A 26034-nucleotide genomic window follows, 5' to 3' on the forward strand; every position below is an offset into this window, starting at 1 on the left:
AGTCTTCTGTGGTTTTTGCTTCCAGGCCTGGCTGGCTGAGGTGGAAGGCAGACTCCCAGCACGGAGTGAGCAGGCACGCCGGCAGAGTGGAATGTACGACGGTCAGACACACCAGACAGTCACTAACTGCGCCCAGGACCGGGAGAGGTACAGTACCTGTGGGGCCGTCTCTGGCAGAGGGGCCGTCTGGCTTTGTACTTACTTCTAAGTTCTGAATATCTCATGAACACAAGGCAAGAGCATCTGTTTCCATCACCTCTCATTCTGCCCCCCATGAAAATATCTCAACTTACCATCCAGTATGGGCTGACGATCTGAGGTGGCATTGCCCCATGGTGGTGCGGGCAGAACCACGTCTCCAGGTTGGTCGCTATAGTTGCTGTATGTCTTCCTCTCTTGAGCAGCCCAGATGGTAGTTACACAGAGGAGCAAAGCCAGGAGAGCGAGCTCAAGGTGCTGGCCACAGATTTTGATGATGAATTTGATGATGAGGAACCACTTCCTGCCATAGGGACCTGCAAGGCCCTCTACACATTTGAAGGTACTGCTGCCCAGGGGAGATCTTCCGCCTTTCTAAACTGACTAGGAGACCCCTCTCTCCCAGAGATCAGAACTCTCTTTATCTCTCTCCTTCTCTCTCATACATACAGTAAAATTAAAGAAGACATTTATTTATTTTATGTGAATGAGTGTTTTGCTTACATGTGTGTGTGTGAACCATGTTAGTGCCTGATGCCTGCCGAGGCCAGAAGAGAGCATCAGATCCTCCGGAACCGGAGTCACAGGTGGTTATGAGTCACCGCATGGATGCTGGTGACTCCCAGTCCTCTGCAAGAACAGCCAGTGCTTTTCCCCCACTCCAGAACTCACTCTGGGAACCAGGCTGGCCTTGAACTCACAGAGATCTACCTGCCTCTGCCTCCCAAGTGCTGGGATTAAAAACGTGCTCCACCACCACCTGGTGTAGTCAGTGTTCTTAACTGCTGAGCCATCTCTCCAGCCCCAGTAAAAGAGTCTTTAAATAAATAAATAAATAAGATGGAAAACCAATAATAATCAACCTGACATCAATCTCTGCCCACCATACACTACACACTCACTATCACACACTTACATAACACATCACACACATTAACACACACACACACACATACACACACACACACACACACACGGAAAGTAGACTACCTGGCTGAAAAAAAGAAATGTTAGTTTTTCCTCCACCTGCACTGAGGACGGTGTTTAAGCTGTTGACAGGCATGCCATTGTCCTGTGGGATCAGCCAGGAAACAGGGTGGACCGTCAGCATCATGCCTCTGTCCTGTGTGCCTAGACATGGTGCTGCCCAGAGTTACAGAGGATGCGGAGAGAACCAGTTAGGGCTCAGGGAAATCGTCAGTAAAGCTTGACTTTGTGTCACCCCACCACCACCTCGCACACAGACACACAGAGTGACCCTGCTGTGATGGTTCCCTAAACCATTTGCCCCTCCCCCCCCATTTCATTCTGTGGCTATAAAGAAATACGCTGACAGAGCCACGCAGAGGAGAAAGCGTCTGTGTTAGCTCAGGGCTCCAGGTCCCAGTCCGTCACAGCAGGGAGCCAAGTCAGAGACCTGAAGTGGCTGCTCACACCCACTGCCAAGAGAGAAGGCTCTGCTAAGCTTCTCCTTTACACAGCAGTGAGCTTTCAGGTGTCGCCCGCTTTCAGGCTGGGCCTTCCCACATCATTTATGGTGGTTGTAAGACAGACACCCACAAGCCCAACAGTAGTGGCGTGGCGCACACCTTTAATCCCAGCACTCGGGAAGCAGAGGCAGGCAGATTTCTTAGTTTGAGGCCAGCCTGGTCAACAGAGTGAGTTCCAGGACAGCCAAAAGCTACAGAGGAAAACCCTGTCTTGGAGGAAAAAAAAGAAAAAAAAATTCTCCCATAGGCAGGCCCACAGGCCACCATGCTGTATAGTTCTTCACTGACCTCTTCCCAGGGGACTTTAGGTTGTGTCAACCTGACAGAACTAACCATCATACAATCCCAAAACTGGCCTAGGGGTGTGGCTCTGACTTTTAAATGACCTTAGAGAACTTTCAAAAGGGGGGAGGGGAGAGGCTCCGCAGTAAAGAGCACCGACTGCTCTTCCAGAGGACCCCGGTTCAATTCCCAGCACCCACATGACAGCTCACGACTCTCTGTAACTCCAGTTCCAGGGGACCCAACACCCTCCTCACACAGACATGCATGCAAGCAAAATACCAATGCACAATATATATATATATATATATATATATATATATATATATATATATATAGAGAGAGAGAGAGAGAGAGAGAGAGAGAGAGAGAGAGAGAAGAACGAGAACTGTCTTAGGGCCTTGGCTAAGGAGAAGACATAGCTGTATTGTGACTGACAGGACTTAGCAAAGAGGAGGAGAGCCAAGGCCAGCATCATGGCTGATCCTTGGGTGCTCAGAGATGCCGTGGGGACAGAACAGTAAGAGGAGTGTCCCAGTGCACCCAGATCTCCTGGGCTACATTTCCAGGGGCTAGGGACAAGGGGGACAGTCCTAGAGGGAGTAGGAAAAGTAGAACCTTGTCTTCAGAAAGTGCCAGAAGGGGAAAGAGATGAGGGCCCTGATAGAAGGCACTTTAGAACTGAGGGAGGACCCCTCCTCCCTGCCTCTGCCCCAGGAGAAACCCTGAGGGGAGCAGAGACTCACCCGGGCTTGTGGGGAGGTATGGACGGCGCTCAGAGGACCTAAGGAAGGAAAACACGTGACAGTGCGGAGGACCAAGGGGACATACTCCATGCTGATCTCATCCTGCTTCTACCTACGCCATTGCAAGGGCCCTTCCAGCCCTGCCCGAGAGACCTCACCTCTCCCTTTACTTCTTCAGGTCAGAATGAAGGCACCATTTCCGTGGTGGAAGGAGAAATGCTGAGTGTGATCGAGGAGGACAAGGGCGATGGGTGGACTCGCATCCGCAGAAATGAAGACGAGGAGGGCTATGTCCCTACTTCCTACGTCGAAGTCTATTTAGACAAAAACGCCAAAGGTGCTAAGACTTATATTTAATCCACTTAAAACAAAAACAAAAACCCTTAAAAGCATTGGAGTTGTCTTTCCCAACCGCTTTGGGTGTCATAGGCCTTCAAGAGGCCAGCAGAGAGCACGTGATACAGACACTCGGGGAGCTGGGGGCATCTCGTGCCTGAGATTGCTTGTCCACCTTGGCTGTGTGCAGAGCTGCCCCGGCCTGCTTACAACTGTGTTGTTTGAAATCTCATCAGTGTTTCCATTCCTTTCAACAAAAGTATGTAGATTTTTAAAATGTGTGGTGGTGGGTCATACCTATAATCCCAGCACTCAGGAGGCTGAGTCAGAAGCATCCCACCGAGTTTCAGGCTAGCCTGGGCTACACAGTAAGACTCAGTAAAAATTAAATAAATGAAAGTTAACATTTGTTATTTCATCAATGGAACTGAGTAACGTCTCCCAGCCCTTAAGTAAAGATGATAACATTTTCTTGGTGCCCATGCTGAGTGTCCTTACAGTTGCTGCTCAGGCCCTTTTATTGTCTGAGTGCCCCAAACAACCAAGATATGTCCAGAAAGGTGTGCTCCTTGAGCGATTTAACTTTGACATGACATGACAGTCTTCTGGCTCCACCTGACGGCCTCGGTCGATGGTAGGGTGGCTTCAAGCTGGTGAGGCAGGTGTACAGCGGATAGTTGCCCAACACCCTGGGGTCGTGATGTTTTCATACTCGGTTCTATTCTTGCCAGAAGGTTTGCCATGAGCAGAACTTGGTGTACCACTGCATGCAACAACCCCTGCAAGTCCCTTTTTAAGAGGAAGATTTTTTTTTTAATCTTTGACAACTATAAGACCCAAAGTTTGAACTTACTAGCCATCATTTGGGGTTTCTGGCACATTTGATCTGACTAAACTACAGTCAGAATAAAATAAACGGTCTCCGTGTTCTGAAGGAATCTGGGCCATGTAGGAATTTGCATTTTTAAGTCAGTGCTGATATTGGAGGGGAGAGAGTGGCATTGGTGATACCCAGAAGTGGTCCAGGACTGAATTGTGCCCATCATGACCTCAAGGTCACCAAGGAGCTGCATCTGTTCACATCTGACCCTTTTGGTGTTGTTGTTGGAGACAGTGGTTCTCTGTGTGTGCCTTGCTATCCTGGAACTCCTTCTGTAGTCCAGCCTGGCCTTGGATTCAGAGACCCACCTGCCTCCACCTCCCGAGTGCTGGAATAAAAGCGTGTGCCACCACCACCTGGCTCACATCTGGTCCTTCCTGTCTGACTGTGGAAATTATTTACATCTTATTTTTAAGCAGAAAATAACTCTTTGCCTCTATATTAGGGGCTCATTTTAATAAGCTGTTTTGATTGTTTGTTTTTTATGTGGTTGGGGATGGGATCGGGCCGCGTGCTCACTGGCAGATTCACTACCGCTGCAATGACTCTAAAAGTGACAGCTGGTACATCTCTCTGGCCTCAGGAACCCGAAACAGTTTCAAGATTCTGGCAGTGACTTCGCCTGAATTTCACAAGGGCCGGTGAAGTGGCATTGAGCAAGCTTTAGTTACCAACAGCCTGGCTTTTCACTTTTTTTGAGGCAGTGTCTTGCTATGGAACCCAGGCTAGCCTTGAGCTCTGTCCCCCGTCTCAGTCTTGTGATTGCTGTACTAAAGACAATATTTTGAAGTAGTGACGGGCTCTTGGCGGTTACAAAGGTGGCACAAAGGGTCCCATGCCCTCTCCAAGGCCCCAGCAGCCATACCTCATAGCCTAATACAGTCTCAGAAATAGGAAGCTGGCCCAGCCCACCTGACATTTCAGTGCCCATTAATTCTGTAACTCGTATTTCGTGTGAGTAACTTTCGCTGTCACAGTGTATTCAATGTCAGTCATCCCAGAGCCCCTTCAGGTGAACAGCTTGCTGGGTGAAATGGAGGGGTTTCCCTTATGCAAGTTGGGGTGAGGGAAATGCCCGTTTGGATACGCGTCTGTGGTCGCACTTTTAAGTGTGTGTTGCTAAACCGAACCTTAGCATCCTAACAGATGAACGGGCCCAACACTGTCTGCACTGAGTGATGTTATATAGCTCCTGTCTCCTTAGTGGTAATGGTAGGAATTCCTCCTATAGTCTGCTGTCAGAAAAAGGAGATTGGAGGTGTGGTTAGGGGAACATGGCTCAGCAGAGACAGGCATCTGTCCCCAAGCCTGGGTCTCATATGGTTGAAGCAAAGAACCAACTCCCAAGAGTTGACCTCTGACCTTCCTATGCCATAGCACATGTGCACATCCACACAAAGCAAACACAACTCGATGTAAGAAACTAGAGAGCAGGGCAGTGATGGCGCACACCTATAACCCCAGCACTCGGGAGTCAGAGGCAGCCGGATCTCTGTGAGGTCGAGGCCGACCTGGAACGACCAGCCAGGGCTACATAGTGAGACCTTATCTCAAAACAACAGAAAATAAATAAATGAATGCATAGTGGGAGAGGTGAGCTATAGCTTTTTCCTGTTATTTGGAAGGTATATCTGAGATTAACAGTCACCTGGGAGCTATCCCCAGCTTGGAGGGCAGGTTTCATCCCACCTAGCCTCTCCCAAACCTTGTCCCCCATGCCCCAAACCCCTACAGGTCCAGTTCTGCTTCCCAACTCCCAAGAATTCAAAGCAGCTCTTGCATTTGGGGGGGGGGGGAGGGCGGTTCCAAACAGGTCCTGGAACTTGCTCTGTAAACCAGGCTGACCTCAAACACAGAGACCCGCCTGCCTCTGCCTCCGGGATTAAAGGCGTGTGCCCGCCACTGCCCAGCTGCACCTTTTGGATTTTTATAAAATAATGCCAGGGCACTTTCTGTGTACGTGTGTGGTATCTTAATCATTGCCAAAATACTAGACTACTCTGAGTCTCATGGGGTAATGTTGCTTTTTACATCCCCTTCTGTTGAACACGTCCATAATCCTGCCCCGCAGGGTATATTTGTATATATTGCAATTTGAAAACTAAACAGAGTCTTTGAACAGTGTTGTTTTAGTCTTTTACCTATCTGTTTTATTTGTTATTCTTCTGCCTAACCACTTTTTGTTTTTATAACTATTGGGGAGGCCCGTGGACTCTTGCACTGTAGCTAGGTCCGGCTGGCTGCTGCGCACTTGAGTTTATTGTAAAACCCTGGGCTCTGAGTAAGTTGTTTGACTACAGCTGTCATGGTTGTTTCTTTCTATTCTCATCCTAAGAGAAAAGAATCTGCCTGTCATCCTCCAGTTGTGCCCTCGTATCTGCCTCTCTAATAAATGTTATTATTTTTCTTGGTGCTGTGTAATTTAAGTGATTTTTCTCTTTTTTCAAGAACATTACTCTCTATGTTAAGTGTGTAACTCTCTCACCTCTGGTACTGAGGAATTTTCCAGCCAAATGCTTCTTTGTTTTTCCAAATAATTCTGCCTCCCTGTTCCTATCCCTCCTGTCCTCAGGGCTTGGAGCATCTGCTTTCCTTGTGTCTTCCCTGGCCTCTGCCGATGGAGAGCTTCCGCCCTCAGTGAAGCAGGCAGCCTCAGGCTCCCCCCTCGCCCAGGGCGCCCGTCCTTACTGCAGAGAGACCTCCAGTTGCAGTGGGAGAGAGAATTTGCCTTTTAGCTTTCTCACACCATCCTGGCCAAAAAAAGAAAACACAGATCGGTTGAGCAAGTAGTCAACCTATTGACCTTTGGTTTTGGTCCAGAGATGGGGCCAGCTAAAGATGGCAATAAAAAGCCAGGCCTGTCTTCCCAGATTGTGGAAAGTGGAAACATGACCTTGACTTCAAGGTCATCGTCAGCTATATAGAGAATCTGAGGTCACCCTAGGCTACTTGAGAGCCTGTCTCAAAACCAATGATTAAACCTCGAAAGCTCTCCACGACAGAGCCACTCTGGCGACCAGTTACTGAAATCCCTGCCCTTCTCCCTAAGGCAAGCAGTTTGCCAGTGGCAAAATGCCTGCCTCTCACCTGTGGCTTTCTCTAACCCAGGGCTTTTCTTCTTTCTTTTTGTGTTATAGGTTCCTAAAGGCAGTGCACGTGGCCAGAGTCCCCCGTGAGCCTCCCCAGGAGCCACCATCATCCAGCCCACTTGTCCCCACAGGTCTCCAGCGCCACCCAGGCTGGCGGGGCATCCCGCTCCTCTGCAGGCTGGGTTCCCATGTCCCACCTCCCCTTCTCTTCGTAGCCTTGCTCCCGTGGCTCTGCCCGTTGTCCTGGCAGGGGCATTTCTCTTCCTCAGCCCCACGCAGGGGTTGTCCACCTCACTCCTGTTCCCACTCACACAGGCCACAAAGCCAACTGGGCTTGCGCCTGTGTGCCCCTGCTCCTGCTGGGCTCCCAGTCCACCTGCAGATTGCCTGGCCTGGCCTTGCACATTTCACACTGTGCCTTTCGTCAGCCGTCACCACTGGTTTCCTGGGTGACTACCAGAATCCAGACAAGGAGGGCCAGTCATGCACTGGGTGGACTGAGCGCCCACCTGTCTCCCATGTATCTCTCGGGATGTCAGCAAACGTGTCCTCTCCAGAGGCTTCTGCCTCAGCCCCTCTGGTCACCCATCCTCCAGCATCTCGGCACTGACACCTTTCATCCTTCATCCCAGTGGCTCTATGGTGGGACTAGGGCATCCGGCCCCTCCCCACCTGCACTCTGGTTCTAAACATGGCCCAGGAAGATCCATACTGAAGTCCCAACCCCAGCTTGTGGGCCAGCCCTGTTGTCTTGCTTGTGTCTACCTTCTGTGAGCTGTCCGCCTGTTCATGGCACCTTGTGACAAAGGGCCTCTCACCCACTAGCTCAATTCTGGAAGGCGGACCTGCTGAGCCCCATAAGTAGCATTTGAGGACTCTACTATGTTCCTCACCAAAGACCTTATGCCTCTTGTGGTCCCTCTGGTAGCTCTGCGGCCACCACGTCTGCATTTGATCCCAGAAGCCCTAAGGAATGGATGGAGTTCCATCCATGGGGCTGTGTTCCTCTCACATGACAGATCTTCGCTCGAGAACCAAGATGGTCATTCATGCCTTCCCGGCACAGAAGCCCCAGAGAAGGCCGCCCTGTTGGCACGAGCTTGAGAAAGTTGGCATCCTCTTCTGGGCAGCTGGTAGCTTGGCATCATGTCCGAGGATCAAAGACATGGGAGTCTTACAGAGACAGGGACAGAAAGGGCATGTCCTCAGGGTCTGGCCTGGGTTTTGTCCAAAGTTTGCATAAATTCAGACATTCTCCGCAAACTGGGGCTGGCACACCATGCTGCAGACTAGTAGTACTGCTAACTTCATAGCAGAAGGGGGGGTACCAGGGTGGGGAGGGGTACCAGGGCCGGGTGCAGGGACAAGGGCCTGGCTTTGGATTTCAAGAGCAAGGATTAGCTTTCTCCATTTCCGCCACCTCCTCCCAAGCAAGGTCAATCCCAGGGTCCCGCACACTGTCCTCTAGGCCCCCCGTAGGGCTGTTCCACGAACAGCTTCTGTTCCTTGTAGCAGGTGTGCCCTTAGTCCCATGAGGAAGACTCAGTGAACAAAATGGAAGCCAAGTTGGGCTGATCGCTGCCCCTCCGTGAGGAAGCTAAGTGGGTTTTACAGGTCTGCTTGCAGACCTCGGTAATGCATGAAGACTGTGTCTCCCATCTCCTGCCTGGATTAAGAACGGCTCTTGCCGCAAAGATAAAAGGGATAAGCAGCCAATCCGTGACTGTTGAAACCTCTGCCTGTCTCCCTTCTCTTCTAACTGCCTGTACTACCTATGTCCAGAGGATGGCAGATGAGTGTCTTCTGGCTGGTTCTCTGCAATGCCCCGTCCACTGTGGGAATCCTGTGGAATCGGATGGGGAGGCGGGGTGTGCAGGGTTTCCCAGGGAGCTCAGCATCCCCTCTCCCCAGGACCCACTGCCTGTCATCCCTAGCTGCTAGAGCTGTTAAAAGAACGACTCACTGTAAAAGAACCTGCCCTGCAAGCGACTTAGAGAAGAAAATAAAAGGAACTTGACATTTGCCCCGGGTTTTTTTTTTTTTTCCTTATTCGGGATATGAAGCTGTGATGGCTCCTCCCTCTAGGCTGAGTGGCTCAGTCAGTGAGAGCAGCCCCAATATTTCACGGGGGCTCTAATGCCTTCTGGTGACACCTGTGGTGATAGCAGAAATGTTCACACAAAGTTAAACAACTTCTGTTCCTGCCAGTAAGTTTCTAGAAACTGCAGCCTGGTGGTTCTTTTTGATTTTGTGTCCTGTATGTGTAACACACAGAATGTCTCTAATAATGGCCCCAAATTCTCTATATGACATCAAGCACCTTTTAAAGTGTGTGTGTGTGTGTGTGTGTGTGTGTGTGTGTGTGTGTGTACAAGCGAGCTGCATTAATTCTCAGCTTGAGGGCACAGCACTGTCGGGAAGGCCTTCCAGCTCACAGGTCCTGGGCTGGCCTGTGTCTCTGGAGGTGGAATTAAAACCAAACAAAGTGCTTTCATTAGAAGGCTACTCTCACCCTTGTAATGAAATGTTAGTCCTTTCAATGTTAAATAAAATATAATTTCTGGTGTCACCCGGTTCTCTGGTTGCATGAGGAGGTGCCTCGGTGGGTAAAGTCCCTGTAAGCAAGCACAAGGACCTGAGTTCAATCTCTGGCACCCCAAACACTAAAGGGAGGCAAAGGCAGGTGAGTCCCAGCCACCAACTGGAAAGCTAATTTATGAGACCCTATCTCAGAATTTTACAGAGGCACACACCATTAATCCCAGCACTCAGGAGGCAGAGGGTTTCTGAGTTTAAGGCTAGCTTGGTCTTACTTAGTGAGTTCCAAACCAACCAAGATTACACAGGGACCTGTCTCAATGTAATTAAGATCGAGTGATGAAGGGTGACGCCCCATGCTATTGATCTGATCTCCTGTACACCTAAGTGGTGAGCACCCACACAAGCTTGAACATGCCCTCAAGTGTAACATGCACACACACGGGAGGGGGACAGGGGACTCCAGTCACAGAAGGGCTGATGGCTGGCCTCTGCTCTTCTCTGTCACTGTATAAACTCAAGAGGAATCGTGTCTACTCAGGGAAGGCTAGAGACCTCCTCAACAATAAACGTCACTTCCAGTCCTAAGAAGGCTGACACATCGCAGAGACACATTCTACGCATTCTATCGCAGGCAGATGTGTATTTGTTTTGGGGGACAAGGTTTCTCTGTGTAACCCTGGCTGTCCTGGAACTCTCTCTGTAGACCAGGCTGACCCCGAACTCACAGAGATCTGCCTGCCTCTGCCTCCCAAGTGCTGGGATTAAAGATGTGCACCCCCACTGCCTTGCTCCTACTTCTCCTCCTCCACCGAGGTGACCTCTGGCCTCATGAATGCCGATGTGTGTGGGAGTTTGAGCAGCGCCATTACACATTTATGGTCCACAACAGTCCACTGTTCTCCCAATGGCCGGGTGAGAAGTGCTACAGGCCAAGTCAGCAGCCCTGGATGGCTCTAAAGGACCCCCTGCAGGCCCAGCGTGGTGGCACACACCCTTGATCTCAGCACTTGGGAGGCAGAGAGACAAGCAGATCTCCGTGAGTTCCAGGTCAGTCTGGTCTATGTAGTGAGTTTAAGGCCAGCTAGAACTACAAGGGAAGAACTACCCTGCCTCGAAAGGGACGGGTGCTACATGCCTGGTTCTCGCTGACTTGCCTAATGATGGAGGCCATGATTTCACAGCTGGTTTCAAACACTTTTAACCCTGTCTTCGCAGGGAAGGTGTGAATACACCTCCATTCCCGAAAGGTGTTTAGGGGTGCTTTGGGGAAGCAGCTGTCCACATTGAGAGATATTAGTAGCCACACCAAGTATGGGCGGAGTGGCCCTGCTGACATGCCAGCACACTCCCCCATGGGTCATCAGGAAGAGCTGCAGAAGCCTCTTCCATAGTGAATGGAAGCAACCTCCAAGAAAGCTGCTACCTGCAGTACCAGGAGGCTAACATTCGGGAAAGAACTTCTAAACAAATCAAGAAGTGGTGGCTGGACACCTGACATCCAAACACTCAGAAGGTACAGACAGGAGAACTAGTTCAAGTCTTGTCTGGGTTGCTAAACCATCATTCTCCATAGAGGAAGTGTGCTGAAGGGAACTAGGCGACTGTCATTAGCAAAATAATTTTGGAAAGTCATTTCCAGAATGTTCTTTGAGGACTTGGTTGTTCCATCAGAAAGGAATCTATGGGATTCCAGCAGAGCCTGGCATCTCCTTGGCTCCTCAGAACCTTCCATGGCTGGGGAGTTCTCTGAGCCTCAGGGTTAGATAACCTTACAAAGCAGGCAACATGGCTACAAACCAGGAGGTTGTATTTCCTACCCTGGTACTGGGGTTACAGAGAAAGAAGTTTCTGATTCACAGAATCAGGACACTCACACACCCTTGGTTTGGGTTTCTCCAGTATTCTGGAAATACCGGCTGGCCCAGGCACCCCAGCAACCAGCTTGCCCTGGCCACACCCTGGCCTCAGGCACCTTGTTGGTGAGGGAAGTGGCGACCCCTAGTGGAAAAAGGCAGAATTGGAGTAGCATCCCTAACCTGCAACTATGGAGGAAGCCTAAGAGCCTGGGGGTGGGTGAGGGGAGCATCCCTCATCTACCCCCACACACTACCTCTAGTATCAGAGCCTCATGCTTGCTCACAGTAAAATTCTAGGACTGTGAGAGCCCCAGGGAATCCCCCAAGTCACAGTCTTAACTGCTGCTGGCAGCAGGCTGACATCAGCAGATGGAGGCAGCAGAGTAGAAGCCCTGAGCTGCTGTGCCTGGTGACCCGGGCCTGGGTTCTAGCCCTCGCTGCTGTGCCTGGTGACCCGGGCCTGAGTTCTAGCCCTCGCTGCTGTGCCTGGTGGCCCGGGCCTGGGTTCTATCCCTCTCTGCTTGACTTGGTGACCGGGACCTGGGTTCTAGCCCTCACTGCTGTGTCTGGTGATCTGGACCTCAGTTCTGTCTCTGGTCTCCCACATGATGGAGGGTGAGAACTAACTCTGGAGGGTTATCTCCTGACCTCCACATGTATACAGTAACATCCGGCCCTACCACCCCCCAAAATAAGTGAATTAAAAAACAAATTGCTGTTATCAAAGGCAAGCCCTATGGGTCCTGAGAAAGCAGGAAGTGGCTGGACAGTGAATATGTCAGCTGGGCATGGTGGGGGCATAGCTGTAACCCCAGCAATCAGGAGTTCCAGGCCAGCTTGAGCTACATAGCTGAGCCCTGTTTCAGCAAACAATTAAAAGATGGGCTAAGCTTGAAGGGGTTCAATGTCTTCTGGCTCTGCCATCACTCAGGATGAGCCCTTGCCTCCCTAGTCCCTGTGGTGCTTTCCTCTGGTGTCCAAATATGGGACGGTAGTCAACCAGCACCCAGCAGCCCCTTTGTGTCTTGAGTTGCATCAAGTATTCATTAGGCCCTGACTGAAACACTTGTGGCTCTGTCCGGTAGGTTTTTAGTGACATCAACTGGAGGACATCTCAGGGCTACAAGAAAATAATATACACAAAGGCTCACGTGTGCCTTTGTCCTTAGACCTGGGCAGGCAGGAGGATATTTCCAGTCCTGCAGTGCTCTGCTGGACACAATGCCCCAGAAAGGGACAGCACCCAAGAGGCAGTGCAGCCTGCAGAACCACCACCCGCAGCTCTCCACGGTGGTCCTGGCATGGTGGTCCTGGCACACTTACTCAAGGTTGCCAGCCCCTTTTCAGGCTCTCTGCAGGTATCCGTGCATCTGTGCCTGCTCCCCTTGATCCATCAAGCAAGGTCCTGGAGACAGGAAGCCTGACGCTAAAATTCTACTTTATTTCTAGTTCAAAATTAGACCATGCAAGAGTCAGAGTAGTTTCATGTTTGCCCTGGGTTTAAAATAGAATGGGTGTAAGGTACATCCTTTCTGCTGCAGCTCGCACAAGTTCATGGGCAGAACCACAGATTAGGACCTGCATGTGCCCTCAGGTGCCAGACACCTGCTCTGCAGGGATGGCTACCTGCTCCCACAGAGAGAGGCACTGTCCTTCCCTGGCTCTTCCTTGGAGATTCAGCCCTAGGGCCAGAAGTTGGCCCCAGCTCACCAGTTCCTGGGAACTTCCTGCCTTGCTCAGCGAGGGTGCCTTGCCTGCCAGATCTAGGTTCACTGGAGGCGCTGAAGAGCTAGGTGTTTATTTCAAGGGGAACTACCCAAGTGTTTTGAGGCAAACCAGGGTCTATTTCTAGCTCAGCTTCCCGCAGTACAAGCAATGAATGTTACCAAGCCCCTGAATTAACTCCAGACAGAACTCCTCCTCCATAGGAAGCCGCCCATATGTGCACTGTGGGTTCAAATGTATGTAGCTCTTGGAAGTGAGGGCGTCTGAAACATCTCTAGAAACACTACACACACACACAAGTAACTTGTAAACATCGTGGAGTCCAGGCTGGCCTGCAACTCAAGATGTGGCCAAGGATGACCCTCTTGCCTCTACCTGCTATAGGCTGCTTCTATTACAAGCAGGTTCCACCATGCCTGAATTAAGTGGTGGGAATGCAATGCAGTGTTTCATGTGTGTTAGATAAAACATTCTTCCAACTGTGAGGTACATGCCCAGTCCTATATGCATTTCCTTGTTTGGTGGATTTGTTCTGAGATGGAGTCCTGTAGCCCAGGTTAGCCTCCAATTCATTATGTGGCTGAGGACGACCTTGAACTCCAGATCCTCCTACCTTTACCTTCCAAATGCCGGACTGGAAGAGTACATCACTACCTCTGGCTTTGGGAAGGTTTTAGCCCTTGTTTCTACTCCGTGCACTCCTAAACCTTCAGGTATTATGGGATGTCAGTGGCCGGTTTGCTCTTTCACACAGGACAGAATAAATCTGGGTCCCATAACACACTCAACCACTGGGCTACCTCCCAAGTTCAGAACTCAATGCTTCCAAAGCAATACTCTCAAATCCTCCCCCAGGAAACAAAAGTAAATGGGACAGGGCTGCAGGGATGACGTCCATGCCGCTTGAGGTCCAGAGGCCTGAGGTCCTGGGGAAGGCTCTGTGCCTCTGTAGCTACTTTGCAGGCTACTGCTGAGGTTTGCAGGGATGGCAACACATGGGATATGCTGGCCACTAGACATATCCCTGCTGGGCCCCCTGTGGTTTGACAAGTTCCAGCAAAGGAAAGACACCGTTGGTATTTCAAATGATCTGGCCTCCTCCCCAGAGCTTCCATGGGGCCTCTGGCTCTTGTTAGTCACCACTGGGGGCCAACGGCTCAGCGCGACAGGACAAGCTAGGGACAGGGGAGGAATGCGTATTTATTGGGACATTCTGAACACAAACCATCACAGTAGTGCAATGAGCTTGACAGCAGACTTCCAAAGATGGCAGCCAACGGGGCAAGTCCCAGCAGCAGCTGTCCACGGGTCCACATGCCACCTCAGTGGGAAGAAGCAGGTCTAGGGGACACCCAATGCCCAGGCCTGGGCTGCAGGCACCCACTTCTGCAGAGAGTGAAGGCCACGGCCCTCTGGAGGCGTCTTGGTCCCAGGATCCCTCACTACCCCAGACCTAGATGTTCTGTCCAGACTTCTCAAGGACCCCAACAACAGGACAGCCTCTCTAGGCTCTGGGGGTCCCAGTACATCTGCAGTGGCTTAGAAGGACCCTCTGGGCAAGTGCCTGTGTGAGCGGCCACAGATCACTTCTCCCCAGAGGTGACCCTAGACACTAAGGCTGGGGGAGGTACGGGAAGAGGGGAATCAGGGTCACCCTAGGCCACACAGGAAGCTGAGCAAGCAACCAACACTGCACCGGTGCATGAGGTATCTGTTTACCCCGCCCCCAGGGGTTCAGGAGCCTCTCCACAAGGCAAATGACACCCATCTGCCAGTGGGCTCAGCAGGACAAGGTGGCAGGTCCTCTATAAGCAAAAGTTACCTTCTCTCCACTCCAACCACACGAGTCCTGTATCTATAGTCAACAACCAACACAGGGCAGCCTGGACCTCCAGGAGGCTATGGTAACCAACATGGCCTCCATGCAGAGCCCCTCACATCCATTCTGTCCCCTGTGCATGGAAATTACCTCTGTGAGTCCCTAAGGTGTTGGACCAAGAACTCAGCAGAAAATACCCAAAAGATGGCAGCCACTCCCAGTCTCATCCCAGGGAACAGCATTGGCTGAGGGGCAGCATGGAGCTCCTGGGACAAAAGCTGGGCCCAAGCTAGCAAGAGGGCGAGTCTGGGGAAACAGCGATGACAGTCGGAGTCCTCAGAAGTCTGAGAGAATATATTTCCCAGCACGGCATCTCTCACGGCAGACGGACCAGCCGCACTCAGTCTCTGCACCAGGCACACAGCAGCTCAGCTGCAGGGCGGACACACCCTCTGGGGATGGCAGATACCAGCCTTCGGGGACAGTGGGCACTCAGCAGGATGCAGTCTGCAGAGGGATGCAGGGCTGTCTGGGAGGGAGTAGGGCCAGCCACAGCCACTTAGCCTGGCCCAAGTCACACAGCCCGGGTCTCGGCCTCAATCTTTTGCTCTCCATGCAAGCTCTCTGGGTCTGGGAGCTGGGCCACACTCTGCCGGATGGCAATCTCAGGGCCACCTCCATACAGGTTGTTCAGATAGGTCCAGGTCTCCTCAGATATCTGCCCATAGTCAGCCCCTGTGGAATAGGAGAAGCACACTTACACAGAGGCCACACTGTGCACCAGTCCTCAGGAGAAACATCTAGGTAGCGGGACTGCAGGCATAAGGAAAGGCATGGTGCCCCAGACAGGAGAGAGAATGACCACAGCACTCCCCAAAGCCTTTTCTTCTAAGGGGCCCAGAGAACATGGCTCTGGCTGTTGTCTCTTGTTTCCCAGGATTAGACGATGTAAGAATCAATCAAGCTTGCAAGAAGTTTAAGAGGCAGGGTGTGGTGAGGGGCCTAGAGGACCTGCACAGAGGGCAAGTACTGGAACACCCCACATGGCCTCTGGGCCTGGATTTGGATAACAGCTGGCAAAACTTCCTGGAAGGACAGGACCTCAAGGTAACCTGGTGGCCTGAAGGTTCAGGGACAGCCTGGCTGGGCTAGGGGTGCTGGGAGACTTACCCTGCTTTAGCTGGATATGGCCACTGCCTTTGACCTGAGCAATCCTGCTGTTGTCAATGGGCCCAGGAGGCTCTGCAATAGACAGAGAACACTAGGTTCAGTGCTCCAGGCAGTACTATCCTTCAGCAAGGCTTACTACCCAGAGCCCACAGAGGCCTTTCTGGCCTCAGGTCAGAGCCAAGGCTAACAGACACTTGCTGCAGCAAAGCCTTCTCTCTTGATTTCAGGCCAGTCTCTTAGTACTCTGGACCCAGAAGAGGGTACATCTGGTGGGCGTGGGGTTGTTTAAGACCAATGTTTAAGTGATGGGCATCAGTGGTATCTGCCACTATTTGGTGTTCTTTCCTGGTCTACTACCATTTAGCCCTCAGCAACTATGAGAAATGGGAACTGTTTACACAGGACAGAGGTTCCGGCAGCTGAAGAGACCTGCCCAGCTCAGAACTGGAGGAAGACAAGGCCAGAAGCCATACCATGGAAAGAATCCCAGGACTGTGCTCCCAACCACAGTCACCTGACTGTTTCAGCCAGCAAAGGAGGGGGCTGGGGAAAGATCCAACAGCCTCTCTAGTACTGGCTGTTCATGCTCTGAGAAGCAGGCAGGACACTTGTGGGCTCTGCCAACCTGCCAGGCCCCCAAGAGCCTGGTCTGGGAGCCTGTGTGACTGTGAAGGTGGCTGAGCTCTCAGTCTGCTACTCTTTGCTGGTGAGGAATCCTGATAGCTCACCTATTACAGGGCTGTCTTCATTTCTGCAAATACAAGGGATGAGACAAGTACCCCAGCTTTCCTAAAGGTCTAGAGCTATCTACCAAGGAGGCAATAGAATTCCAAGGACAAGGCCTTGCAGGAGGGAGGGGCAGCTTTCCAGGGATCAGCAGGAGTGGACAGAGGAGGCAGGGTAGGAAGGATGCTCTGTCATAGTGGTTGGGAGAGCAGCAGTGCCAGCCAGGCCTGGAGGAATCTGTGCTTTCTGCATCCCTGGAACAGAGCACAAAGACCTGCCAGGCTGCACTACAGAAGGCCCGTACCACTCACCACTGTCCTTCCCTTTGACGAAAGCCTCCCACTCTCGGAACCAGTGCATGCTGATGCAGTAGATGACGCTGGGAGACTCCTCAGCTTGGAAGGCCTTGTTTAGCTAGTGGGAGGAAGAGACAGGCAGGGGGCAGTCAAACTCATGTTCCTCATGACTTTCCAGCCCCTAAGTCTCTCAAACACTGGATGCCCTAGGCAGAAAATCAATGATTCCTTGACATGTTCAAAAAAACAGAAAATTGAAAGGGCTGGAGAGACGGCTCAGGACCCAGGTTCAATTCCCAGCACCCACATGGTAGCTCACAACCATCCATAGCTTCAATTCCAATGCTCTTCTATACCCTCTGAGATCATCAAGCATGCACATGGTGCAGATACATATATATGCAGGCAAAACATTCAAATACATAAAATACATCTTCAAGCCAGGCAGTGGTGGCACATGCCTTTAATACCAGCACTCAGGAGGCAGAGGCAGGTGGATAACTGTGAGTTCGAGGCCAGCCTTGTCTACAAGAGCTAGTTCCAGGACAGGCTCCAAAAGCTACAGAGAAACCCTGTCTCTATAAACAAACAAACAAAAAAATCTTCAAAGACAAAGGCCAGTTCCCGCACTGACCAACTGGGTCACAGCAGATAATGCCTTTAGCACTTTCTCTAAGGACTAATACAAAAGATGCTATTTTCTCCACTTAACAGATGCAACATCAGCTCACATGGTTCACTGTCTAACAGCCTTAATGCTAGTGCTGGAGATGATACCCAGGGCATCACAGGCGCTAAGCCACACCTGTGGGCCCACACCGACACTTCTGTGGTTACAAGGAAGAGGCCTTAAATACATCTCCCCACTACTTTAAATGCTTGCGGTCTCGTCCTGTGTCCTGTCGTAAGCAGCATGAGGAGGGGAAGCGGTCCCACCACAGCACTCCCTGTCCCAGCAGCCCCTCTCCTGATGGGCACCAAACTCCTCACACTTTCTGTGAGTCTCAGGCACCTTCCACATGAGGGTACAGAGACCAGCAGTCCTCAGCCAGGAATGCTCTACGCCCCAGGGACAGCAGTGCTCCTGTGGGCACAGGATTTCAACCACTGTAAAGAGACCGCAGCAGGCGCAAGTAGAGCAGCTGGCATTTCTCTAACGCCAATGCCTCTGTCCACTACAGGCTCTTCTCTTCATTCCTGACCCACTACTACTTCGCAAAGCACTTCCTACTCAGTCTGATTGCACATGGCTTCGGTCCTCAAGTCTGTTCCCCAAATGCACCTTGATGAACGTGTCAATCTCCACCCTCCTGCGCTTGGCCAGCGCCTCGATCTCCACCTGGCAGATGGAGCACACGTACAGATGGTTCACAGCAGGGCCGCCCCCGAACCTGCTCGGGCAGGGAGAGAGAGCCAGCATCAAGTAGGGGAGCTGTTCCCGCCTCACCCTGTGCCCTCTAGCACACTCCCAGCACAAAAGGCTAGCAAGGGTCCTCGGGGCCTGCTTTTCTGCAAAGGGTGCCTAGACCTCTGCTTCATCCGGGCCACCAGTGAGGCTGCAGTAGGAAATAAGTGTCCCGCCTCGGAGCCTTACAGGATCAAGGGTTCTTTCCCACCACCCACTGGGAGCTGGCAGGAGGGGGCCTACATACCCAGCTTTACTGGGGCCTGGGGCTGGACTGGGCTGCCATGGGAGGACTGCCTGCTCTTGGTGTCACTGACCTACAAGTCCCCAGACTAGAGCAGTTGCCTCAGTGTGGCCAGTCCGGGCCCCATGCCAGACAGCCTTTGCTGGGTAGAGGTCAGAGGTCTAAGCCAACCCCCACACCTCAGCCCTGAAAGCAATATCCAAGGGCTTTCCACGGCAGAGCCAAAAGGCTGACTGGATTCCCATCAACCCCAGTGTCACCTTCACTGGACCTGCAGAAGGGGGGCTGCTGCTGTACTGCCCAGGGAGGAGGGACAGCGGGGTCAACCCCACTCCAGCCAGCTCCCAGGATTCACCTGCCGTATAGGTGCTCCCAGACGCTCTGCGGCAGGATCACCACCAGGTCGTCGATGTAGTGGTATTTGTTCGGTGGGATGCCTGTGAGGGGAGGCACAGAAGAGAGAGCTGGGGCTTGGGCCCAGCTATCCCCACAACACCTCCCCCAGGGGCAGCCTGCTCACCTCCATGTGAGCACAGGAAGGTGTGGTTGGTGATGGGCCCCGGCTCTGCAAAGGTGTTGAACTTGTTTAGCCATTCTCGGGACACGTAGAACCGGAGCAGGCTGGGCTCCCGCATGGCAGCCAGAGACACTACCTGCTGCCGCTCACGCATGGCCTCCTCACTGCTCTTCCTGGGATAGACGGGGTACAGTATGAGCCAAGAGACCCAGACTCAGGTTGTGCATGGACACCAAGTCAGACCAGGCCATGTTATGTATGCAGAGGCACCCCGTGGCATGCTGGGGGAGTGGCCTGACCCTCTTACAGGAAAGCTGGCTTACAGAAACTGCAAACACAGACAGACACATTGGTTGGGGTTCCCCACCAGGCCCACCTGTAGAAGAGTACGTAGGCCTCCACATTCTGCACCACTGTCTCATGGACCTCAGTGACATACTGGTCATCGAATTCATACCACTGCCCATTGATCACATTCTGACAATAGGCAATGTAGTGCCCACCTGGTAGACAGGCAACAGGTTATAAGGAGCACAGGGGCTAGGTAGTGGAGGAGGGCCGGCTGGAGTGCGGGGCATACTCACTGCCTGCTGTGCCGTGGTGACAAATGACAGAGAGAAGGTCATAGGTGGTGACTTGAGAGGTGCACTCCTTGGCCAGGAAAGGGCGTAGGTCGAGTCCCTCAAGGGGGAAGGAGACATGGCTGCTGACTTTGAAGGAGTACATCACCTCATGCCGGAAGCGCTTCAGGTGGACACACAGAATCTGAGGGGAGAGGGCAGGGGCCAGTCACCCTGGCCAACTGGGGAAGACGACAGGGAAGCGCACGGATAGGACTCCCACATGGGCCTAGGCCTGTTGGATTTGCATGGGGTCCATCACACATGTCAGAGACCCCCATGTGGGAGTCAATAGCCCACTTCTCTCGCGAGGACTGACAGCCTATGGTGTAGCTGCCAGAGGGGCCGACAGAGAGCTGGGCTGGGCCCTCAGGAAGCTGACTCTGCCCCAGCTTGCTATGCTTACTTTTCAAGAACTCTGACACTGGTTTGGGGACTCTGAGGAACCTCTCCAGGACACAGCCAGCCCGCAGCCTGAGCCTTGACTCTGCTCCTGCTACAGAGACTAGAACAGCCACACTGCTCACCTGGGGCCCTCAGCAAGCCCCTAAGTGGAAGAGGGAACAGGAGTTCAGAGGACTCCTCTCACCCAAAGCACCTGCGTGAGTTTCATGGCCTTTTGTGTTTGTACAGGGACAGGTCAGTCTCTACATGGCCCCGGGCCATAGGTCACCATGCACCCTATCCACATGGACCCCAGCCTAACAGGGCCGAGGTGGCTCGCTCACCTCGGGGAGGCACAGGACTTTACAGTACTTCACACCATTCCGCAGCCTGCAGAGGACAGAAGAGCCATGGTCAGTGTCCTGAGGGGAAGGGGGTCCGCAGAGAGACTGAGGGACAGTCCCCTCCAGACCCTTGTCACCTGGGAGGTTAGTGCAGGGCTGGCTGAGGGAGACCCCGGGGAGGGAGCTGGGCACAGGCCCCAGCACAACTTACTTCTTACACCGCTCACAGCTGTACATGTTGTCACCTGCCGCAAAGGAGCGAAGGTCAGAGGTCAGCAGGCACAGAGAATGGGGACAGAAAGGGCAAATATGAATTATGTTTAAGGTGAAAAACACTGGCAGGAAGTGACAGGATTCCAGAGACAGAACCAGAAAGAAAAGAAAAAATAAGAGGTTCATTTGACCCTAGAAGCACTGAAATCCTCACACGGGCAGTACTAAAAACAAATGAAAGGCAGGCAGGTGACGGACTCAGGCCTTCAACGGGCAGAGTTCCCCTGCCGCACTGCTAAGCAAAGGAACTTGGGGCCAGAGAGATGGTTCAGCTGAGCTTCATCACCCGAGTTCTGAGACTTACATGTGAAACAGAGAGACAACTTCAAGTTGTCCTTTGACCTCCACATGTGCAATGTGACATGTGAAGACACACACAGAGCAATAAAAATATTTCTAAAAACTTAAAACTTCACTGGGTGGTAGCAGCACACACTTTTAACCCCAGCACTCGGGAGGCAAAGACAGGCAGAGCTCTAGGAGTTTGAGGCCAGCCTGGTCTACAGAGTGAGTTCCAGGACAGTGAGAGCTATACAGAGAAACCCTGCCTCAATTAATTAATTAATTAATTTCAAAAAATTTTAAAAATAATAAGAATAGTTATTGTGGCAAAATTTGCATTTTTCAGCCAGAAAAGAAAGGAAAAACAAACAAACAAACAAAAAACAAAGAATTTTTAAAAAATCATGAGGTTAGTGACATGGCTCAGCAGGCAAAAGCACTTGTCACCAAGCCTGACAACCCGAGTCTGATCCCAAGACCCACATGCTGCAAGGACAAAAATCAATTCCCTAGCTGTCTTCTTGCTTCATACTTCATACTTCAGTATGTGTACACACAGTAAGTAAAAAGGTAAGTATTTTAAATTACATTTTAGCTTTCAAGCTGGTCACAGTGGTGACAACCTACAAGCTTAACTGGAGAAGTGGAGGCTAGAGAGAGGATCAGTAGTTTAAGGCCAACCTGGGCTACACAATGAATCCAAGGCCAGCATGGGCTATACAAGACCCTGTCTCAAAACAAAGACAAACAGAAAAATCCATCTCGTTAATAACCAAGGAAGCATAAAGCAAAGTGGAGCTCCCCCTCCGCCCACCTAACTGGTAGAAAGTAAACAGGCCAATGGCCACTAGTGACAGGCAACAGATGTCTAAGCCTGCCCTGGTGAACATCTGTCTCATTTGTTTGGAACAGCCTCAGGTAGCCCAGGCTGGTCTTGAGCTCACTATGTAGCTCAGAATGATCCTAAACCCTGATCTCCTGCCTCCACCCCCGAAGTGCTGGGGTCACAGGGGTGCACCTCCCATAGGCTGGCAGTGGAGTCTAACAGGGTCAGTCTGTAAAGCACAGTGGCACGGGTCCACTAGCCTTGGGCTCTATGCAGTCCCCTCTCCCTGTAGCTCCCATTCTGGCAGCCAGGCCACTCACCCTTCAGCTCGTCAGCAGCAAAGAAAGCAGCCAGGCAGTCTTCCAGTGTGACGACAGGCCCCCAAAACCAGCTGGGGGTACAGGACACCACGAACCTAGACAGACGGGAGAGGGGTGATAGGCGCTATGAGGCCTGGGTATGGGGGGTGGCTGAGGGCTGTTGACACTAACAGCTGACTTACAGCTGGAGGCTAGAGGCCTAGGGCTAGACATTTTGTGTCCACAGGCTCTGCAGGGACCAGCTTCTGCGCCCTTCCCCTAGGCCAGTTGGCTTGGGGGTTAAGGAAGTTGCCTGTAACTCTTCAGGTCACACCTGGACCCAGATGCTGCCTCACTACTTGCTGCTTGGTAACTCTTTGGGTTGTCACTTACCCTCCACCCTAAAGGAACATTAGTCAAGGCTATCCCAAAATGACCAAGACCCAGTTAACTCATCTGCCTCTTTGGCCTCCAGCTCCCCTGATCCATGGACTCTCCCTGGCCTCCTGGATGCTTGTTCCTGCACTGCTAGTAGACCCAGGAAAGTCAAGCCAGGCTGGAAGTCCCAGCATACCGTCGGATGTACTCCACGATGAAGGCCAGCCAGCCCTGGGAGGAGTAGCTGTCCCCACAGGCACCTGGCTTGGCTGGTACATTCTGGTAGATGGCAGAGTGGAGTTTGGCTAGGTCTTCCTTGCCAGGGATGGGCAACGACAGGTCCTGGAATGTCTCCACTGTGGTAGATACCTACAGGATGAAGACCCGCCTGGTGCCCACCTTTGCCGGTATCTACTGCCCCAGCAGGTGAAGCAGAAAGTTTGCTCCTGGGGTAGGAATGCCAAGGGAGAGTCCACCCTGAAAATGGAGACACCACCCTGCCCCACATGGTAAACAATGCCAGCTTCCCTGGGCACCCACCCGGTCACAGGTGAGACACTGCACCAGACTGAGGACAGAGCCATTGAAGACGTCTGAGATTACACTGCGGTAGCTTTGTTCCTTCCGCCTCCGGCCACCAGTACTCGGCACCTGGGCTGGGAACACAGCACAGGACTAGGCCAGTCTCCCTGGCATGGCAGGCACAGGCACAGACAAGGGGCTTCCTCAGCCACACTGTGCAGCCCTCACCGTGGATCACGACTGATTATACACGTCACCCGCTGACACCTTAGCACCGCTGTTTATCATAGAAAATGGGGTTCCCTCTCACATGCCAAGGCTGCTACTGGGTTTAAAGGCTCAGGTGAGCAGCACACAGCCTGGACCAGGGTTGGAAGTGCCCCACACTGGCCACCATGACATCCCCAGCTGAGCTCATCACTGCCCCCGAACCTTTCTTGAGCACGTACGATGGCCCCATCCTCACAGGGCTTGCACGAGGAGGGCTGCTGGACAGCTTGGTGTGGCCCTCATGGTGGTGCACAGGGCTGCAGGGGCGAGAGGAGCTGCGGATGTGGGCTTCGTTGTCTGGCTCTGGGGACAGCAAGGAGGAAGTACTGGGCCAGGGCAGCAAAGCCAGTGCCCTCTGGGGCCAGAGCAAGAGAACCTGGCAGCATTTCCCCCCAGGAATAATGTCTGCCTCCCCATTCCACCCCCTATGTCCATCAAACACACTGGGACAAAGCTATCCAGTCTATTTCCAGCTGAGGCTCCAGACAAGGCAGGGCTGTGGCTCTGAAAGCCCAGTGAGCCTGACACTGTGAGAGTTCAGAGGCAGAGTCTTCCCCACCCTACAGCTAGGCAGGCAACAGACACAGGGCTTACAGGTTATGACTTCCCAGTGGCCCAACCAGTGATCTGGTTGACTGATACCTGGGGTCCGGCAGGGGCTGGTGGACCTCGGTGATGGTGGCTGAGCCTCGCTGGATTGGTTGTCCTGGGAGGCCATGGCCGTGTCCACATCAGCATCTTCATCCACTTGCTCCGAGTTGGTGCGCTGCTGGCCCCAGGAGAACTTACGGTCCTTCATTCGTTCCTTCTCAGAGATGGCTCGGCCAGCCTCGTCTGGGATCAGCAGCTCCATCTCAGCCTTCGAGCTTCCTCCACCACGCCCTTGCCCATCGCCCTCACCCCTGTCACTGCTGGAGTCACAGGACAGAAACTCATCCTCTGACGGGCTCCGGTCGCCGTCACGCCTCTCATCTGTGTCGCTGGAATCTGAGTCCCGAGCATCAGTGAGCGCGGTCACAGCAGCTACCATGGGCTCCTTGAGCTCTTCATGAAGCTGGTCCATCAAGCAGCGAAGGAACTCCTGGGTGTCCTGCAATCAGGGCCATGTCACTAGGGCTTTACAGGGATACAAGAGCCACCATGGGCACTGCTGCTTCTGCCTACAAGGTCGCCAGCCACCTCTAGCAGGTCCTGGCAAGCACCTATGCAGACAAGAGGCTTAGCTCCATCCCCATGGCAGTCCCCACCATTCAAGGCTCAGAGAGACTATGGGACTCCTGCCAGGTCACACAGCACACAAAGACCACAGAGCCAACTTCGCCTCTGCTCCTGCACAGCTTGGGAAGAGATGAGCAGCAAGCACACCAGCCAGTGACGTCTCCTTGCTCCCTGAGCAGAGGTCAGCAGTGTGTCAGGGACCCGGGAAGGGTCAAAGGATAGGACATGGCCAGCCAGACCTTAAGAATACTCCATTGAGCCGGGCGATGGTGGTGCACACCTTTAATCCCAGCACTTGGGAGGCAGAGACAGGCGAATCTTTGTGAGTTCGAGACCAGCCTGGTCTACAAGAGCTAGTTCCAGGACAGGCTCCAAAACTACAGAGAAACCCTGTCTCGAAAAAAAAAAAAAAAGAATACTCCATTGAAAGGTGCTACCCAACAGGCCAGGCAGCCAAGCTGATCCCTTCTCTACCGGTGCATCTTCCTATTTCCCCACACGTCACCAGTCACCATGTGTGTGACACAGCAGCAGGAGGAGAGGCCCTGAAAACAGAGTCTCACTCTCCTGGCTCACACGGGCAGGACACAGATCAGGTTGCTTCCCCCAGAAGTATGGTGTCATTTTTAGGGCCTAGTACCTAATCTAGCCCTGTAGGAAGCTGGGAGGTAGCCTACTTGCAGAGACACCCTACTGAGGTGGTGGTGACAGCAGCTGACCTCAAGGGCTGAGGGCACTGGAAGACATGTGCTCTGAGCCCAGCAGCAATCTGATGACCCCTGAGCTACTCCTGGACCACATGGGAGAAATAGGCGCATAGGCATCCGGAGCCAGCTGAGGGTCTATCTTGGATGGAAGTCCCCAGGAGAGGTCAGTGGGACACACAAGTGGCTTCTGTCCATCAGGAGGACAGGCATATGAAAGAAAACAAGTCTTCAGCTGTTACCCACTACGTCTTCCTCTCGAAAGATCAGGGGAGTAGCTCACTCAACACAGTGCTTGACACGCCAAGCTTAAGACCTGAATCCACATTGCAAACAAGAACAGGTGTGGTGGCATGCACTCGGAGTCTCGGCACTGTGGAGGGAGAGACAGACCCACCCCAGGCGCTCACTGGTCAGCCAGGCTCAACCACATCATCAGTGAGCTCCACACCAGTAAAAGTCACTGTGTCAAAGGAGGTGGGCGGTGTTCACAAAGATGGTCCCTGAGGTCATCTTCCAACCTCTCTGCGAGTACGACTGCTTGCACATGCACACAACACACACACACACACACACACACACACACACACACAC

At 52.5% G+C, this 26034-nt stretch overlaps 2 protein-coding genes across 22 annotated transcripts in view; one reads left to right on the top strand and one right to left on the bottom strand.

The window, feature by feature from the left end:
• Fnbp1 (formin binding protein 1) overlaps positions 1-9590 on the top strand; it is a 128375-nt gene extending 118785 nt beyond the window's left edge. For 9 of the 18 annotated variants that reach the window (XM_048432007.3, XM_048432011.3, XM_085681385.2 and 6 more), the window contains 3 exons: positions 26-147; positions 402-541; positions 2895-6353. In XM_048432007.3, the coding sequence (XP_048287964.3) occupies positions 26-147; positions 402-541; positions 2895-3073 (441 nt within the window). In that variant the 3' untranslated portion in view covers positions 3074-6353. Of the gene's footprint in view, positions 1-25; positions 148-401; positions 542-2894; positions 6354-7069 lie in introns of those variants that run through there. The other 9 variants (XM_048432008.3, XM_048432012.3, XM_085681386.2 and 6 more) reach the window with 2 other exon arrangements.
• A 4733-nt stretch (positions 9591-14323) lies between these two features.
• Usp20 (ubiquitin specific peptidase 20) overlaps positions 14324-26034 on the bottom strand; it is a 31555-nt gene continuing 19844 nt past the window's right edge. For all 4 annotated transcript variants that reach the window (XM_085681395.2, XM_085681392.2, XM_085681393.2 and 1 more), the window contains 15 exons: positions 24161-24608; positions 23681-23821; positions 23267-23382; positions 22923-23095; positions 22370-22464; positions 20880-20913; positions 20669-20714; positions 19905-20085; positions 19697-19823; positions 19324-19493; positions 19159-19240; positions 18437-18545; positions 17170-17272; positions 16133-16204; positions 14324-15697 (listed from right to left, as the gene is read on the bottom strand). In XM_085681395.2, the coding sequence (XP_085537521.1) occupies positions 15537-15697; positions 16133-16204; positions 17170-17272; positions 18437-18545; positions 19159-19240; positions 19324-19493; positions 19697-19823; positions 19905-20085; positions 20669-20714; positions 20880-20913; positions 22370-22464; positions 22923-23095; positions 23267-23382; positions 23681-23821; positions 24161-24608 (2058 nt within the window). In that variant the 3' untranslated portion in view covers positions 14324-15536. The remainder of the gene's footprint in view (positions 15698-16132; positions 16205-17169; positions 17273-18436; positions 18546-19158; positions 19241-19323; positions 19494-19696; positions 19824-19904; positions 20086-20668; positions 20715-20879; positions 20914-22369; positions 22465-22922; positions 23096-23266; positions 23383-23680; positions 23822-24160; positions 24609-26034) is intronic.

This window comes from Myodes glareolus, chromosome 21 (genome assembly GCF_982192425.1).
Source record: "Myodes glareolus chromosome 21, mMyoGla1.1, whole genome shotgun sequence".
NCBI classification, from domain to species: Eukaryota; Metazoa; Chordata; class Mammalia; order Rodentia; family Cricetidae; genus Myodes; species Myodes glareolus.